At 39.0% G+C, this 18,439-nt stretch overlaps 1 protein-coding gene across 1 annotated transcript in view; it reads left to right on the top strand.

The window, feature by feature from the left end:
• The window catches only part of Iqch (IQ motif containing H), a 129,149-nt gene that overhangs the window by 33,152 nt on the left and 77,558 nt on the right, over positions 1-18,439 (top strand). Inside the window, exons 7-9 of the mRNA XM_015480496.2 lie at positions 7,287-7,370; positions 11,369-11,544; positions 16,184-16,456. Of these exons, the coding sequence (XP_015335982.2) occupies positions 7,287-7,370; positions 11,369-11,544; positions 16,184-16,456 (533 nt within the window). The remainder of the gene's footprint in view (positions 1-7,286; positions 7,371-11,368; positions 11,545-16,183; positions 16,457-18,439) is intronic.

Below are 18,439 nucleotides of genomic sequence, written 5' to 3'. Positions count from 1 at the left end.
TTGATTGACTGTTATATATTGCATGTAGGGGTTCCTAGATGTAACAAATATTTTAGCTATTTTTAACCCACAGAAGTGGAATGTTATTGACTAATTGTTTAAAAGAACTGATTGGCCTTATAATTTTATAAGTTGATAAAAAATTCTTTCCAGAATATATAGGTTGATCTCTTAATGGGATATTACATATTTTTATCATTTTTATTAATGAAATATAATTATAACAAAATCGTATTCCATAGTTCATAGCAGAAATAGAATTCTAGGGTCTATTTTAAGCAAAATCTATCAATCTAATAAGAAGGAATCGCAATAAAGAATCCTAATTCCTCTAGAAAGACCAGAGGTCTAAATAAAAACTGCAAACTAAACTTGCTTCCATTTCCTTTGGCCAAGTTATTTCCTTCACATTTTAACCCTGGGCTTTTTATTATAGCACATCATAAGTATATGTACTGCTATACTTTAACTCAGGGACGTTTTAACATATAGTCATTTAATATAATGTGTCAAAAATTGGCCTCCAATGCTGAAAGCAGATATCTGAGGCCACTGTCAGCCAACTCAATCCCAGTGGTGAGTCTCCCTTCTCATCTCTCTTCCTCTGCCCTCCAGCCCCCTTTTTGTACTGGGGATTGAACACATGGGCATTTTACTACCCTGTTACATCCCCAGCCCTTTTTTATTTTGAGACAGGGTCTTGCTAAGTTGCTGAGGTTGTCCTCAAACTTGCACTCCTGCCTCAGCCTCCCTAGTCACAGGGATTGTAGGCAGGCACCACCACGTCTGTTCTCTTTCTCCTTTAAAAATACAGATAGGTGATATATTGAGGTGGGATTTTTTTTTCTCTTCTTTACATAATCTTTTATTTCATTGGCCAATCAGTGTAATGGCTAAAAGTAATTTACATAATTCATCCTCAATTTTTTTCTCCATGTGCATTATTTCAGTAAATTCTCCTTAGGATTAACACGATCATTGGTCTCCAGAATATTCCATGCCATAAAAATTGTGGATGGTGTTATTGTGAAATTCATGAAAAATATTTTTCAGTTGGTCTGTACTGTCACAAAAGCCTGTAAGAAAAGACAGAAATGTGCTTTTGTGAGCAGCTGACCGTACACTGAATGGAGAAAGCCCTGAGGCTCATGAGACACTTGCGTCCTAACTGCATTCCCTTCCCCAGGAGGAGAGTTGAGACTCACCTCTCTGTGAACAGGGGCGGAGGACTGCGACTGTGAGCATGGACCTGAAGTTGTTTCTAGTGTGCCTCTAAGCACATTGCCATCTCTCTACTTTCTCACTTTTGAGTTGACAACTCAAAGATTAAATAGGTTCTGTTCTTCCATCCTGGGCAGTGGGACCTCTCATCCAGTCTTCACAGTTGTCCGAAGGTATTTTGGCAGCTAGAGTTCATAATTGAGTTACGAGTTGCCACATGAGATCCTTGGGACAACCCAGCTGCCAGCATCCCCCAGGCAGCCTTTCCCAGAAATACCCAGGTCCTTGGGGGTCAGCAGCAAAGTACACTTAAACTTTCAAATTTCTTTATAGCCCAAACTAAAATCAAAATAACATTTGTATTCTTCCATATCAACAAATCAACACTTACTCACTGGTTAGATCACAGTTAGCCCAATGACCCTTTTATATGAAAATGTCCAACTGGTCTTGACCCATAATACAGAGAAATAGCATTAAATTGGGTGTGAAGTGACACCTGTTCAAGATCTTTTCATGAAATGGATTAATATTAGGATATGAACAGAAATGAATTTTGCATATGCTAAATAAAAATGTTATCTCTTAATCTCCTTCCTCCTCATAAAAATAGCAAAAGGTTTATTCAGCTATTCTCAAACTTTTTTGTCTCAGAACCCCATTAAACTCATAATGGTAACTGAAGACCTGAAAGAGCATTGGCTTAAGTGAATTCTATCTATTGTTACTTACTGTATTAGAAACTAATGAAAGGAACTTTACAAGTACTTATTAGCTAATGAACCCACTGCCAATGTTAATCTAAATAACACATTTTTACAAAATAGAATTATTTTCCTAAACAAATTTAGTGAGAAGAATGGCGTTATTTGACAGGTTTGCAAATCTCTTTATACAATGTGGTCGTAGTCTCATAATTGCTTCTATATTCAATCTGTTTTGTATGTTCTTCAGATGAAGTATACGAAAAAAAAAATCTGGCCCTATGGAGATAAGTATTTGGAAAAGGGAAGAATATTTTATGTATTTTACAGTCTTCAGAAACTGTATATATTCTTCTTTGGCTTTTTACTAAATCCACAATAAGAACTATTAGCTGCAATGTGGAATTGCAGTCATATTGGTAAATGTTTTGTGTTTTGTAACTTGTGAGAGAATAGACTTTGAAAGGCAAATAACATCTCAGTATCATTTTTTAAAATATGTAAATTTTAGGGGCTGGGGCTGGGGCTCAACAGTAGAGCGCTTGCCTAGCACGTGCAAGGCCCTGGGTTTGATCCTCAGCATCACATAAAAATTAATTAATTAATTAATTAAAGGTATCGTGTCCAATATATCTAAAAAAGTTTAAAATATTTATTTTTTAGTTATAGTTGGACACGATACCTTTATTTTATTTTTACATGGTGCTAAGGATCAAACCCATAGCCTCATGCATGCTAGGAAAGTGCTCTACCTCTGAGCCACAACCCCAGCTCATGTTAGTATCATCTTGAAAATAGTTTTGATTTTGCAGATCCCCTGAAATGACCTTGATACTCCTCCCCAGGTCCCCAGAACACAATTTGAGAATCACTGGTTTAATTGCATGCGATGTTGAGCCAGTCACTGACAAAAAGAACAAGAGAAAGTTCTCATCCTTTTGAAGGGGAATCCATTTGACTATTTGATTTGAGAATGTTTTCACAACTCAGGGTGATCAGATGCCGATCAACCACTTGGTACTCGGGAGTCTGTTGTTAACCTCTTCTCTGCCTTGAGTACCACCGTGAGGCTAGGACTTGGAGACAAGAGAAAAAGGACTCACCCACAGGGTAGTGAGCCAAGTGCTAAAGAACACGGGATCTTCTGTGACAACAGGGGCCTGTCACAGAGTCACACACCAGTGCCACCGAGGCCTGGTCACTGAACATGGCCTTGCTCGTGCTCTTGGATTTCTATAGCCGCAGTGAAGGAAAAGCCAATGTCAGCAGGCTAGTCCTCCAGATGCAGTGGCAGTTAGCTTCACGTGGGAGTGGGGCCTGGGAAAGGTGGCGAAGATGGAGGGTATTTCCAGTCACCACTAATGGACATTCTTGATTCAGAAAGGACCAAAAGTAGTTGAACCACTGTAGAGGAAGCGCTCAGATAACCATCTTTGATGTGAAGTGGAAGCAGTAATGTTTCCACTTCATTTTGTTTGAAAAAGTAAATTTATTTGAGAAAAGATGAATGGTTCTATCAAATGGGGATTATTTTGCAGGTGATGAGAACAGGCATCAGGAAAGAGGCTATGTTCCTCTAGAGAGAGAGAGAGAGAGAGAGAGAGAGAGGGCCTCCATCTGCCAGTGATGTTTTCCTGTGCTGATAAGGACCTGAAAAAAATCTACAAATCCTGCTTTTCATTCTTTGAATCTACCAGAAGTTCTCCAGTTTTAGAGGGTTAAATGGAATAGAGGGAATGAAGAGAACACGCAGGAGAGAGGGCTGAGAACATAAGAGACGGATTCTTTGCGCAGACCCACAGGTGCACAGGGAGCTTACACTCTGGAGTGGTCCAGGAAGACAGGGAGACAACACAGGTGAACAAGCACATGGGGGGACGTGTAACAATGAAACGAGAAAGTGTAGTCTCCATTGTGCCAGAAATTGACAATGAGGGGAGGCTCAGAACCTTCTCAGAAAAGCCTGGGTCTGGCACAGCTGAGAGCAGCCAGGGTCTACCCTCTGCATAAGGCACAGCTGTACTCTGGTGGCTCAAGTAGTTTTGTGCTTGCGGTGATAACACCTTCCCTATGTTTAAATGAAGTTCTTTCTGAGACTCTCTTTCTGAGTTTGGCTCAGCTGAGGTTAGGAAAGAAACATCAAAACACAACAGCAGCAATAGTTACTGAGTACCTATCAGGTATCAGGGTCTTTGACCCTCCCTCACCTTTTCATTATAGGTGGAAAGAGAAGCAGGGATCTGACAGGGGTGGTCCTTGGTGGAAGCAAGGGAAGATGGACAACACCACAGACTTAATGGCTTCCAACTATACACATGTAGGAGCTTTCAGCTCTGTAACCCAAATGTGCGAGAGGGGTAAAATCTAAGTGTCAGCAGAGATGCCTTCCTTCCTGGAGGCTCTAGGGAAGAATAGTTGTCCTTCCTAACTTGTAGAAGCCATTCACCAAGGAATGCATGAAGAAGACTCTCATCCCCTTTCTCTACCTTTAGGGCCAGCAACATTGCAACCCCTTGCCTTTCTAAGTCACCCCTCTAACTTCCTACTGTTCTGCCTTCTTCTTCCACTTTTCAGGACCCTTATTATTACACCAGGCCCAGCCAGATAATCCAGAATAATCTCCTTGTTTTAAGGTCAGCCAATTAGCAAACTTAATTTCATTTACAACTTTATTTCCCTTTTGTCATGTAACCTACCACATACACAGTTCTGAAGATTAGGATAAGGACATGTTGGGACGGCCATTATTCTGCCTACCAAGACACATTGAAAATTAAAGTGAGAAGAGTCAAAAGCACTTTTCCCTCCTGGAGTTATCTGTGCCCACTTGGAGAGTCTAATCTTTTATTTCATGTAACTAAATTGATAACAAGAGCTAAATATGTAGTAGCTACACTGCATAATAATTTGTACACTTATGTGATCTTGGAGAGATAAGGCGCTTACCCCGAGTTTCCTCATCTATAGCAGGACAAGGTTGAGGTTGATGGTATCTCAAGCATCCCCCAGTGGCTGAGCACGATGGTGCATGCCTATAATCCCAGGGGCTTGGGAGTCTGAGGCAGGAGGATCATGAGTTCAAAGCTAGCCTCAGGAATTTAACAAGGTCCTTAGCAACTCAGTGAGGCCCTATCTCTAAAAAAAAATATAAAAAGGGGCTAGGGATGTGGCTCAGTGATTAAGTGCTCTTGCATTTAATCCCCCAGTACAAAAAAAAAAAAAAATCCCCCAGTGTTCCTAGTCTGATTTTTGAAGTAGCCACATCTTTGTAGATTATATTACAAGCAATGTATCCTTGCTACCAGGCATGTCTGCTGAGCTCCCCAAAGCCACAACATCCTATTAAGTCATTGTCATATTCAATGCTTGATGCCAGAACAATGGGGGGATCTTTTTGCCTGGGTGTCAATAGATGTGCCTGTGGATGTACAAAACATGATAATAAACCTGATCTCAAAAACAATTGGCTCTCAACTTCTGCCAAACTGATGGCATGTGTATGTCTTGTCACAGAACATCCATGCTGCTTGTCACGGAATTCCTTGTGGTGGTTGTGGTGTGCTTTGGAAGTGCACATACCCCATAATATTAAAATACCTTACACTTACACAGTGTTTTGCAGTTTACAGTGTTTTCATATCTGTTACTTTATGCAACCCTCTACATCAGTGTTTTTGTTAACATGAGATTCTTTAAAATGGGTGTATTAGTAGGGCTAAGAGGGTAACCAGGTCTATCATAATTCTGCAGAGGCATCTTGTATGCCTCCTTGATCAGTGGTAACGTAGCTACCAAGTAATTTGACAGAAAACTGACATCAAGCACTTGAATGAAACACAGACTTTTCCCTATGGGCTGCCTATGCAGCTACAAAGTGATCAAACATCTTTTATATTTTAAATTGGACATCATCTTAATGAGACATCTTATACTGCCTTTTATCTCTACTTCTAAAAGGAAATGCATTCCTGGTGTTCTCTCAGGCCCTCAGGCCCTAATCATACTCCATTGCTTAGGCATTTTTCCTTATTTTCTTATAGTCTTGATATATGTTATTCACAATATATCTAACATTTATATGAACACAGATAGATTTATACACATGCAGAATATTGCAGTCACATATAAAGACAACCTTGAAATCGGACCTGTCTGTATTAGCTTTCACATATGGAATGGTTCTCTAAATTATTTGAAAGTCTAATAATTTTTTTCTAAAATAATTCCAACAGTCCATTGGTCCTTCTGCCTCTTTAATTCTTAAATCCATATACATAAAGCAAAGAGAGACTTCCAGATGAACTGTAAGCTCATTTACTTTCCAGACGTTGTCTAGCATTTAAACACTGACATCAAAGCAAAGAGCCAATTATCAGAGTTCATTTGGTCTGAAGCCCTGTTGCCTGAATTGCTATAGTTTTCCTTATGCTGAAAAGAAAAATTAGTGTCACATCTTGAAGCTGTAGCCTATAAAACCACTTCATCTACAGCAGTTGAACTTGAAACATGTGTTTGGACTCACTAACCACAAGGAGGCATTGAAGCATCTCTTCAAAATGTGAAAAGCAGTTTTATTTTTTAAAAAAGTCACACCTTATATTGCTGGTTTTATATAATAATGACAGTGCCCTTGAGCATGCATGTCTTTTAAGTTCCTGTCAGGATCCACTCCCCTTGCCCTCCCAAGACCTGAAACATCAGCAGAGAGTGTTGCTGTTTTCATGGAAGATTTTTGGACAGTAGTAATCTGTACAAGTCTTCCTTCTACTGTTTCCAATTGAAAGGAAGGTAAACTTCAAGACTTTCCTTAGTACTGACAAAGTCATTGTCTTCAATTTTATTGCACTTTGAGAGTTCAGAGTTCTTTTTACTGAGAGCAGAAGCCTATTTCTTTGATATGAGAATTCTTTAAATACAGTAAGGGGTTTATCTGAAATCTGTGTGTCAGTTTAGAATGATTCTGGAATACATCTTCAAAATGCCACACAGGACTCACAAGTTAAAAAGTTGAAACCATTTCTATAACCTGAGCATAATGTTCTTACATGTAGTTTTGAACAGTCATGGTGAAGGTCAGAAATTTTCTCCGTGTTTTTGTAATCCTGATTCTCAGGAGCTTTGTTGGTATTGAAAATAGGAACCTCTCTGTTGCAGGAGGTGCTGCTTAGCACATTTCCCAGAATAATGCTTAATCCCCAGAGAAATAAGGACCTCGTTCTCGGGAGTTGTCTTATTTCTGTGAGATGCTGCAGAGAAGACATTTTCCTCAAAATGTGGACTGTGACATTTTGAAATTCTCTTGTGCCATTTTGCTCTACCGACTTGCTCTTTCTGGGTTTTGACACCTCGTTTGCCTTGTAGGATATTCCCAGCAGGTGCGAGAAGGTGTCACCGACCTCAACATACAGCAGAACAGGCAACTGGGGCGGCTGTGTGACATCATAGGTACAGTAAATAGTTTTAAACACATGACTCTTTGCAATGTTTGTCAGTGAATATTGATACAACGTTTCTTCTTATTGTTATATATTTTTTCTTCTACAAGGAAAAAGCTTAGGTTTTTAAGCCACTTGTAGGACAATTGAATGTTTCATTTTAAGTAACATCCACAGGGAGATCAACTTGAATAAAAATAAGCATTTTAATCAATTACTTGGGCAGTTTTCTAAATATATTTTTTCCTGTAGGTTTGGATGAGAATTTCTCTCCTATATACAAAAATCTTCTTGGTTTACTGAATCCTTGCAAGTGTATGAGACCAAAATTGTATATTTGTGACAATATTGCCTGAGATATTAGCTGAGGAATCACTGGAAGTTGGTATCAGAAATGAAGCATTGTGTTGTCATCGTAAAAATAACAGAGAAATGAAAATAGATTTTTAAAGAAGCTTTTCTGTAAATATAGAGCATTTAATTATTTTTAAAAATGAAATGCCCAGTGAAGGGAATTCTTAGAAACACAGACCTTGATTAAGTGATGGCTACATCTTTGTAAAGTCAAGTCCTGATATTGGTTTGGTCAGTTCTCAATCAGCCACCTACTTGGGTCCAGGAGAGAAGAATGTGTGAATCTGATGACTTTGATTGACACTGGTCAAGGCCAGAGTTCAAGGTAAGCTTAAAAATATATAGATTGCAAAGCCTAAGCAATAACATCAAGTTGGTTAAGGAGAAACTGGCCAAAGTATTAGGACTACACAAAAATTAGATCTTTATTAGTTATCAGATAAGAACATCTTTGTTTCGTTAAAATATAATTGCTTTGGCCCTTATTTAAGCCAAAAAAGAAAAAAATTTTAAATTATCAATGACCAACTTAGCTGGCTCCCTGGAATGACATACTTTACATGATTCATATATATTTCAGCATCATTATTATTTTATAAATGCCATTTGGTGACAAAAAGACATCAGTACTAGAAATTTACAGTGTCCTAAAATAATAATAATATAATTGCTTTAATCTATTATCTAGGCACTAATATTGTTTTTCAGCATTATAAAAAAAATTTAATGATTTGAGATTGATTTGTTAGTGCTGAACTATTTCAACCAAAAACCTGACTGGATGGAGAGCACGGAAGTGCACCAGAGGGCAGACTTTGCTCTCATTTATTTGAATTAATTTTTTTCTTCAGCTTTTTATATATCTTTCTATATATAGAATGAAGCATCTCTTTACCGAAAGATGTCTTTACAGAAGATTCTCATTACTAGAAAAGACTTGAAAACATTAGGCTTCTCTTCAAGTTCAGTAATTCAGTCTGTGTCCACCTGAAATGGAAAATTTTTGCTAATACGGACATTTCGGAAGCATTTATGTCTTTTCTCATTACATTACCTTCATGATACAGCAGTGCAATCATGTAATCGTTTCAAGAAGAGTGTTTAGAAGTAGTAAATGAAAGAAAAAGTACTTTGTTAGGCAATAAAAATAGGAAGAAACTAGAAAATTGAGTAATAATTTTGAGGAAGAATAATCATTCTTTTTATTCCATTAGTTGCTAAGAAAAGGTGTTGATTTTTCTGCTTATGAAAGGGAAACAAAGATTTGATCACACTTTTGATACTGACCGTGAAGTCAGGATTTTCAGTCAGGTAGACCCCCGTGGATGGGACTTTAAATTCCTAGATGACTAAAGTAAAAGAGTAACTGATTTTGACTATTGGTTAACCATCAAAGCAACTTTCATCTTCATATCAGCTCCCTTCCATAATTACCTGTCAATCATTGCTGAGCATTGGTAGATTCATGATGAAATCACATTAATACTGGATACTAGAATTAGTGATATGTATTCCTTTGCCAGAAGTGAACCAGAAAGGTGAAATTAGCAGCATGATTTCTTATTATTTGTAACCTCAAAATCTCTTTCCAAAGAAAACTTATTTAGTTTTCTTCTGGCACAGTCTATAAGTTATTTTTGTGTCCTTTTATTATGCTTTTATTTTTAAATCACCAGTTTGGTTTTAAAATACACTAATTTGATAAGACACTGATTTCTTCTTCAAAACAAAGATTTTGAGATACCTAACTTAATTATGCAGCCACTGGATACAAGTTATTAACTACTGTCTCCTCAGTTAATTTATTGTAAGATTTATGTGGCAACTTGGTTTCAAAATTAAATGGGCCAGTCAGGCAGAGTGGCACATTCCTATAATCCCAGTGGCTCTGGAGGCTGAGGCAGGAGAATCCCACATTCAAAGCCAGCCTCAGTAATTTAGCAAGGCCCTAAGCAACTCAGCGAGACCCTGCATCAAAATAAAACAAAAAGGGCTGGAGATGTGGCTTGGTGGTTAAGCCCCTTGGGTTCAATCCCAAAATTAAATGGGCCATTTAAATACATGTATGGAGTAACTACTTCAAGCCCAGCACTGGGTCAGTTCAGGTCTCCAGAGTGGGAAATTTGTCCCAATACCATGGGTCTCACTAAGTGACTAAGACGTTGTACTTCCCAAATGTCTCCATTCTCCCAAATCCCTCTGTCACCCCACCTATGGACTTTGCACTATTATCAGGACTTGGGGGAATATAGGAAAAAAGTATAAACCTTGAACGTAAGGAACCTGGAGAGATTAATAGATTCTAAACAATAGAAGGGAACAACAGAGGACACTACTTCATAATGCTAATCTTAGGGGCTGATTCAAAGGAGCACAGGTGTGAAGGGATCATTGCTGGCTGGCCTGGTCAGGGTGGGCCATGGAGTAGATCATGCACCTATGCCATTTATCGAGTACTTACTATGTACCAGATACTGCACCAGGTGCTTCACATATATTCTTTCATTTAATACACACCAAAACTCCATGCCTCAGGTAGTTTTTACTTTCCCATTTTGCAAATGAAGGAACAAATGTTTAGAATGGTTAAATAATGGGCCCAGGGTCCTGGGAAGCTGAGCCAGAATTTAGTCAGCCTATTCTCTGTGAACTTTGCCAAAATGAACAGAGGAGTCTTACAATCTGCAGGGGTCTCCCCTGCCCAAGGAAGCACTTTCAGTACTCCCTCCTGGAACCTGTCTGAACACCTGGCCTGCCTGCTCCTCCACTATGTTTTGCAGCTCTTTGTATGAAAGGGTTGCTCCTGGAGAGCAGCATCTCTGTCACTTTGATGACTGGATCCTTTCCATGTCTAGCCAAGTACTTTGTTCCTACTTATATTTATATCCATCAGCTATTTTATGAATGAATGAATAACTCCATTGGCTGCTCATTTCCCATCCATACTCCCTAAAATATTCTGCAGCATGGGGTGAGTAATCTCATCTCACTATTCCACTTGGATGGGATATTTAATTAGGATTTCTTTCTATGTGCATAATAAGAAGCACATCTTAAGAAAGAGAACAGTTAAATTAAGATGGTGTTTCCTTTAGACCAAGAATCACTAGATGTGCGATTTAAGTAATATACTCCTCTTTGGGAATGAAGCAGAGAAAGGTTGGTTTCTTGAAATAATCATTGCTGTGGTCATAATCAGACCATTTATTTGGACAAGACATTCCCTGAATTGGCCCTGTCAAGTCCAAGTAGAGTAAGAAATTGCAATTTCATCAGCTTTCTAAAGTTAATGGCTGTGTTTTATAATTTGCTGAAGTTAATGGGATAAATTCCCATTGATGTTAATGGGAGTTGTGTAGCTGAATCCCTGTGTATTATTTGAAAGTGGATTTCCAAGGTACCTCACAGTCCTCCTTCCACAGGAAACACTGCGTGTATTTTGTTGTTGGTGGTGTTATTCATATAGAGAAATGCTATAGTGCAAAAAAACAAGCTGCCTAGATTGCTAAAATGTGTGCAAAACTAATGCAAATTAACTTCATTATGGCTTATGGATATATTTTTTATTTTAAACTGCACATCAATTGGATGCCAGAGTTCATAATGTCATCTACCTTTATACCGGTAATTAACATTGTGCCTGTTGTGTTTTAGATGTCAATGTGAATGTCATCTACATCTGCTCCCATCATATGAACGACGAGTTAGTGCTGTATTACAATAAAATCCTGAGTCTACACGCAGCTGTCAAATCAGGGAACCTTGAGGACAGAAGTGACCTGCAGGACAGGTTCAAAATTATCACCCCTGAAGCTGTAAACTTCTTCCCTGTGAGTTTGTCTTCTAATTACTACGGCTTCAGGGATGCAGTAAAATTAAATTGGAAATTTTATAACTTGCAACGCTCTGGTACACATCAGTGAAATATTATTGCAAGTTTAACAGCTTTACTGATTAAACTACTAGTTGGACTGTAGGAATAAATATCCCAGTTTAACTTTCAGATTTAGTTGAGTTGCCCCTGCACAGTTTCTGTGTAACCGAAGCCTAATTGCATAGTTATTGGTAGCATCAAAGTAGGTGGATTTATAACATCATCCTTTTTCTTAGTTTTGTGTGAGGATGCCAAGGGCAGAGAAAGGCTGGGCCTGCACATGGTCACAAAGCTACATAGGGACAGAATCTTGACAGGATCCCTGTTTTCTGACCTCCACACAGGTGTCCCCACCTTAGAGGAAGTTGAACTGACTTATCATGTCACATGGTACCTAAGAAACAAGGTTCAGATTTATTTTTTTAAATGCACTGATTTTTAATGAATGGAATGAATTCTGAGTGGAATCCATCCCTAGACAAGAGCCTTTGAAAGCTCATGGAACCTCAAGGGTAGGGTTGAAATCAATTCCTCTCATTTTGGTATTTAAGCTTTCCACGTTAAACAACCAGTACTTCTCCACCCATTGGACTATCCAATTTTGAGGAGACTTTTTTTGTATAAGTAAAGGCTCTAAATTTTCTGATAAAGGTAGCCCTCTCCATTTACAAAGCTAACACCCACCAGCTGCCAGAAGGAGTTTCTCCAGATCCACTGAAGAGGCTGGAACTCGGGATTTGTGAGAAGCAAAGTGAGTGAACTAAGGTTTGTGCAGTCTAATCACACGTTTTCTCCTTTGGTCCTTAGAGCAATGTAACAGGACCAAAAGGATCACTCTCATTTTATGGCTGTGGTGACCAAGGCTCATTTTCTAGTCTAAGGTTCCTATAGGGCCAGAGTGTGAATCAATTCTTGCCATCCCAGAAATCTCTCATGACCTGGAATAACTACCTTGCTCCGGGATGGCTCCGTGGCCTTGGGCAAATCTTCACATCTTCAATCTTCATCCATAAGATGAAGTGATGGGTTAGCTAATTCCAAAGTCTTCTCCAACTCTCTAGTCCTGCCCCCTAAGAAATCTCCCCTTACCATGCACTCTTCGACCTGCAATCAAGAGACAGGCAGTCAGCCTAATCCCTGCAGGGGTCTAGTCAGAGTGTACGTTGGCATCTCGGCCAGTAGAAACAAGTTCACAAGGCTTATACCTAATATTTCTTTTCATAGCTTAAATTCAAATTGTTTGAGTAATTAATCACTCATACACAATCAACTTTTTAAAATATAAAAATTAAACTCTCGCTTTCAAATCCATTCCTGTGCATAGTTAGCTATAGCTTTATTTCTTTTTAATGGGTTCGAGAGATTGTATCAGTGCTGATTTTCATTCAAATGGATGGCTTTGAGGAGATTTTTTTAAAGCGTGCCAAAAATCTGTTTGTACATCTCTCCAAGTTACTATACAACGCTTGAATTGGTAATGGCAAAATGTGCTCTTATAAAAGTCATCATGTCTATTTTGGGACATTTTAATGCCTATGAAGACATTCTAAACAACTACCTTTTTTAGGCTAAAAAAAATCAATGGTGATCGATTAAATGGAGCCATAATGTGAGGGAATTAGAAACATTTTAGATTCTTTGTCACAGTCATGTTAATCTGCTGCCTGGATCCAACGAAACTGATCTTTTCTAAATGGTCACACAAGACCTGCGGTCAGCAATGTGTCCTCTGCCGTCACTCACTCACATTTGAATCTTTATTGAATGCAATACTGTGGCAGCATCTTGCCTGAGGAATACAGCCCACAGATGACTAGCACATGGAGCTGCAGAGGATACTTGCCAAGAGAAATAAGCAAACCTAGAGGAGACAGAAACCCATCCTGGCTGGAAGTATGCTCAGAACTTTCCATTAGGTTCTATGGCCACATCTGCTGTCTCCTCTTCACAGCTCATCAACCCTGTAGACCTTCAGCGCTCCTCTGGAAGGCAGGGAACTGTGGCTGCCGTGGCATGTCAGCCGTGCTAACTGGGTTCGAATCCTGCTCTGCCGTTGACAAGCTGTGTGACTGGGCAAATCACTTGAGCCCCGATTTCCTTTTTCTCCAAAACAGGGACTGCTGATCACGACAGGATTGTATGGATCCAAAGAGAGAACAGACACACAGGCCTTGCCCTTGTTAACTCACCAGGACTGGGCCCGAGAGACACCTCCAGGTGCCCCAAAAAGCTATTGTTGATGTTGTAACTCAAATCAGCAGCTCCCTAGACTATTTATATATTTATTTTTCCTTACATTTCCTCATTGGGATAATTTGTGGGAGAAGGAAAGTAGCAAAATAAACAGTGACCAACCAGGGGATCAGATCCCACCAGGTGCTGTCACTAGGCAATGTCCAAAGGAGCACTGAGTTTCCTAGAACTGCACTTTCAGAAGTACATTTTAAAAATGAATTTAAATTATGGTAGAAAAGGCATATTGCATAGATCAAAGGAGTCTAGAATAAAACTCCTCATCTGGAGGAAGAGTCCATAGGGTAAATCATACAGCTCTTCTCAAAGGAGTCCTGATTTTTTGCTTTTTTGTTGTTGTTGTAAAATATATATAACACAAAATTTACCATCTAACCATCTATAAGTATACAGTTCAGTGGCATTAAGCACCAAATTTAGATTGTTATGCAACCATCATCCACAGCAGAAACTCTGTGCCCACTAAACAATGAATGAGAACCTGCTTCTGGAGCAACCTGCCACTTGTACCTCACCACTGCTTCTACCAGCCATTTTCAACTGGCAAGTTTCATACCCATTAAACAAGCACAGAAGAGCTGTGGTTTTAGGGAGGAAGTTATTTCAGAGCTGGAAGAATGCTAGAATATAGGAACTGACACTCAGGAAGGCTGAGAGTATTTTAAGTCCCCCAGTTAGTTACAAATTCAGGCAGGATTGAAATCCAGGGGATTTTCCCAGGCCAATTCTCTTTCTCCCACAATCAGAAGTTATTCTGTTCTCTAAGAGTTTGAAAAACAGTGCATTGGATATCCCTGGAAACAGTCACTGAGTATTTCTCCTTATTTTTATGTGGAGAAAAGCAGATAATTTTTGACTAAAATTGAAGTCAGTGCTAGTCTATAAAAGACCTTTGAATTCCCTTAAGACTATGCCATATTTGCATATATTATCAGTATGACATTTTAATAGCTTTAATTTTAAAAAAGTTTTTTTCCCAGTAAAAATAATTACTACCATTTATTGACTATCGACTCAACATCATGCATTGTACCAGGTGTCTTATATCTGTGACCTTACTTAGCCTTAGAGCAACCCCAGGTATGGGTATTTTTGCTCCCCATTTAACACCTGAAGAAATGGGCTAGCAGAGTCTAAATTCATAAAGCTCATAAGTGAGAGAACTGGATTCAAAGACAGATTCTGGTAAACCCTGCTGGGTAATGTCTTTCCCATGCCCATTTCCACCTGACGAAATCTTATCCATACTTCAGAATCGACCTCAACTCCAGCTTCTTTCATGATGGTAATACTAGCAAGAGTTCACTAGGTACTTACAAGTGCTTTCCTGCTTTACCTCATTGAATCCTCACAGCATCCCTGTGAGATACCCATTTTACAGATAAGGAAACTGAAGCTCAAGGAGAATGAGTAACTTGCCTTTTCAGCTTTCTCTACCACTCTATGGCCTTTGCCTCTCTCCCCTGATACCTCTGAGGAACTCGGTAGATCCCCATGGTCTCATTTACCTTGAATTAGTCATGTGTTAAGTATTCTTATTTGGTTCCCCACTCCTTGAAAACAGAAACATGGCTGTATTAGTTCTGGCGTGTGCTGACCATATGGTTCTGTCCTCTGCTCCTATTAGGCATAGATAGAATGACTTAATTAATTGAATAAGACAGTCACATGCATTGCTGAGCTGGGTCTAACTAGTCAAAATAAAATAAAAAGAATTTGTCATTGGAAAATAAATTTGAGTTTTTCTGGAATTTTCAAATAATTTCTATTCATGAATCCTTTCCAAAACGGTTACCTAGAAACTATTGGTACTCACTACAAAAGTGCATATTCTCAGAAATGGACTTTGTGATAGAATTGTGGAAAGAGGATATCAAGTGAAGCCCCTCTTTCCTACTGAAATTTTTTTTTAAATTGCCAGATTAGGGGTCTGTATAGTGCAGAATATACTATGGGGCTTTTTTCTTCATTTTTTGGTATTGATTTTCTAGACACTTTAGTGTTAAACCACACCAGAAGTGTTGCAGAGATGAATCACTATTATCCAAAGGCCGCCAGCCTCTTTTCCTTCTGACAGAAGGATAATTCCACGTGGATCAAATAAATACAGATGTGTAGTAATTACTTCTACTCCCAGTGAGCCTATTTCTAACACACTAAAGATGTGAGCGATTATGGACCCTCACCCCAACAGCTTTTATCAATTTAAACTGCTGAACAACAGGATAGGTCATAACCCACCCTGCTATTAATAATGTATTTATTATGTGCCACATTATAAATTAGGTGTAAGGACTAGAGAAAGGACACCTTCTAACAGGAATAATCTGATCTTCCCCCAGAAGCATCACATGTGCTTGGCCACTCACCTGATGTACAGTCCCAAGGCAATCAAAAGAATAAAGCATCTCATCCAGGGAAGAGAGGCCTACATCGTGGGCGGGTTCCTCCACAGAGATGACTTGGCCGTGGCTGACATGTTAGATGTGCCCATCTTGGGCACAGAGCCTGAACTCGTCCACCTTTACAGCACCAAGTCCGGAAGTAAACGGATCTTTGACAAAGCCAATGTGCCTGTCCCTCCTGGGATATACACCCTCTTTAATTTTCAGCAGGTATGTGGGGTCGACCAATAAGGCTCTGTTCAAATATTTCCTAGCCTCTTGATTTTGTGCATATTCAGGGGATCTGGAGTTAGCCCCACCCAATGAAGAATATAGAAATACTTGAGTGGATTGGAAGGGATCTACATTGGGCCTTCAAGTTTTAAAGCATCTTCCTATTGGTCCTGTAAAAATTGCTGGGATTTCCAAAATATTTACTCAGTTGGATGAAGACATTGAAGACTCCAATTGGGTATCATGTGGGCTAATCCACCCTCAATATTTAATACCTTCACCTGGATTAGTTCATCACTGTATCACCCAGTCAGCCATGTAGTAGGACCCTAGAGACATGGGAGTCTGTTTTGGCTAACAGAAGCAAGTTTGGGAAGCTCCAGGGAGTGAACCTCCCTGCCAGGTCAAGTTGCAGAGTGCTATAGATAGCCTTGTTCCTGTAAAAAAGCTTTGGTTCCTCCAAAGGGCCCTAAAAGAGGAGAAAGATCCCACAGAGGTCAAGTGAACTGGCTCTAGGAACAAAACTGCTTCCGGTTTTCCTCTGGACCAGGTCTGCGGCTCTGCGCTCTTCCAACACATGGTTAGGTCCCCAAATACTTAGAGAAATACACTAGCCACTGGAAGCATTTTCTCTTTGAGTCAGCCCTGGCAGGTGTTCTCTCATTTAACTGCCATCTGTTATCATAATAAAGAAAATTAAAAAACAAAAGGCCATTAACATTCCTAACCTCTGTTTCAGTCCATCTCTTGACCATCACTCTGAGCCAATCACAAATTATCTCTCCTACTCGCTTCTAGGAAGTATTCACAATGAGGCAGTTTATGAGGGCCAGTGTTTAGGCTTCTCCTTTCTACTCTCAGTGGCCTGCTCATGATAGCCATTGACCCCCCAAATCAAGCTTTCAACAGATCATACCTTGCAGAGACTAGTTTGAAGGCACGGTGAACTTATTAAATTGCCCTATAGTGTCTCAGTCTTGCTAGAATGTTTCTGGCAATGTGTGGACTCCTGGAGGAAGTACAGTCTTGCAAAGGCATAAGCAATTTTAGTGGAAGTGGGATGGAGAGGGCCCCTGGGGCTCCCATGGTCTTTTCCTCTACTGGAATTTGAAGAAAACAAGGTAGGTTGCTTGACTCTGCTTCCTGGTCAAATTTTTGACTGGCAGACTTAATACAACCAAAATATACTTTAAAATGACACAAGTTCATGCATGCATGTTACGTGAAATGATCTCCAAGGCTTTAAAACGTCTTGTAATATTTATACTGAGTCTTAGCTTCATCTTCACTGACGATGACTCAGGCAGTCTTTGCTCTAACATATTTGAGGGCTTTGTATGTTAATTGTGGTTAAAGATGTAATCACATTTAATGCAGTAAAACCCTGAATACCATTATTCAGAAGTAAGATTAAAAACCTTTCCATCAGATTTGAGGGATCTTATTCCATCTGTGGTATGTACAGATTGTATCACAATAAACCAAGTTATAACTGAGTTCTAGTCTGTTTGGAAAATATACATCTGAAGTCATCAAGAACTGAAGTACTCCTTTGAGATTTTTCCAGAGAGTGACTACCCTACCTAATCGATCTGAGCGTTTCAGTATTTTGAATCTGCAGATGGTAATGAATCAATAACACTGACTTTTTACCAATGTGCATCATAAACTTAAAGCTGGTGAAAGAAAGCTGTGATTATTTTATCTTAGGTTAATAAGTATTCCTGAGTATTAGTTGGATTTTTGCAGCAGTCATTTTTCTATTTCTGCTCTTTACTGTATAAAGTGAATCACAACTAAAAAATATTATATCTTTTGAACAGATAAACTCAAACAAAAAATAACAAATGTTTGGAAATAGGATAAAGTCATTCAGTTTATGATTAACTGATTATCATTATTATTTTTTTTTTTTACAAATCTAGCATGTGCACAGAGAGCACTTCCTATTTTGATCCATAAAGTAACCACACAAGTTCC

This window comes from Marmota marmota, unplaced genomic scaffold (assembly GCF_001458135.2).
Source record: "Marmota marmota marmota unplaced genomic scaffold, marMar, whole genome shotgun sequence".
NCBI lineage: Eukaryota > Metazoa > Chordata > Mammalia > Rodentia > Sciuridae > Marmota > Marmota marmota.
This window is presented reverse-complemented; position numbering and strand designations above follow the sequence as displayed.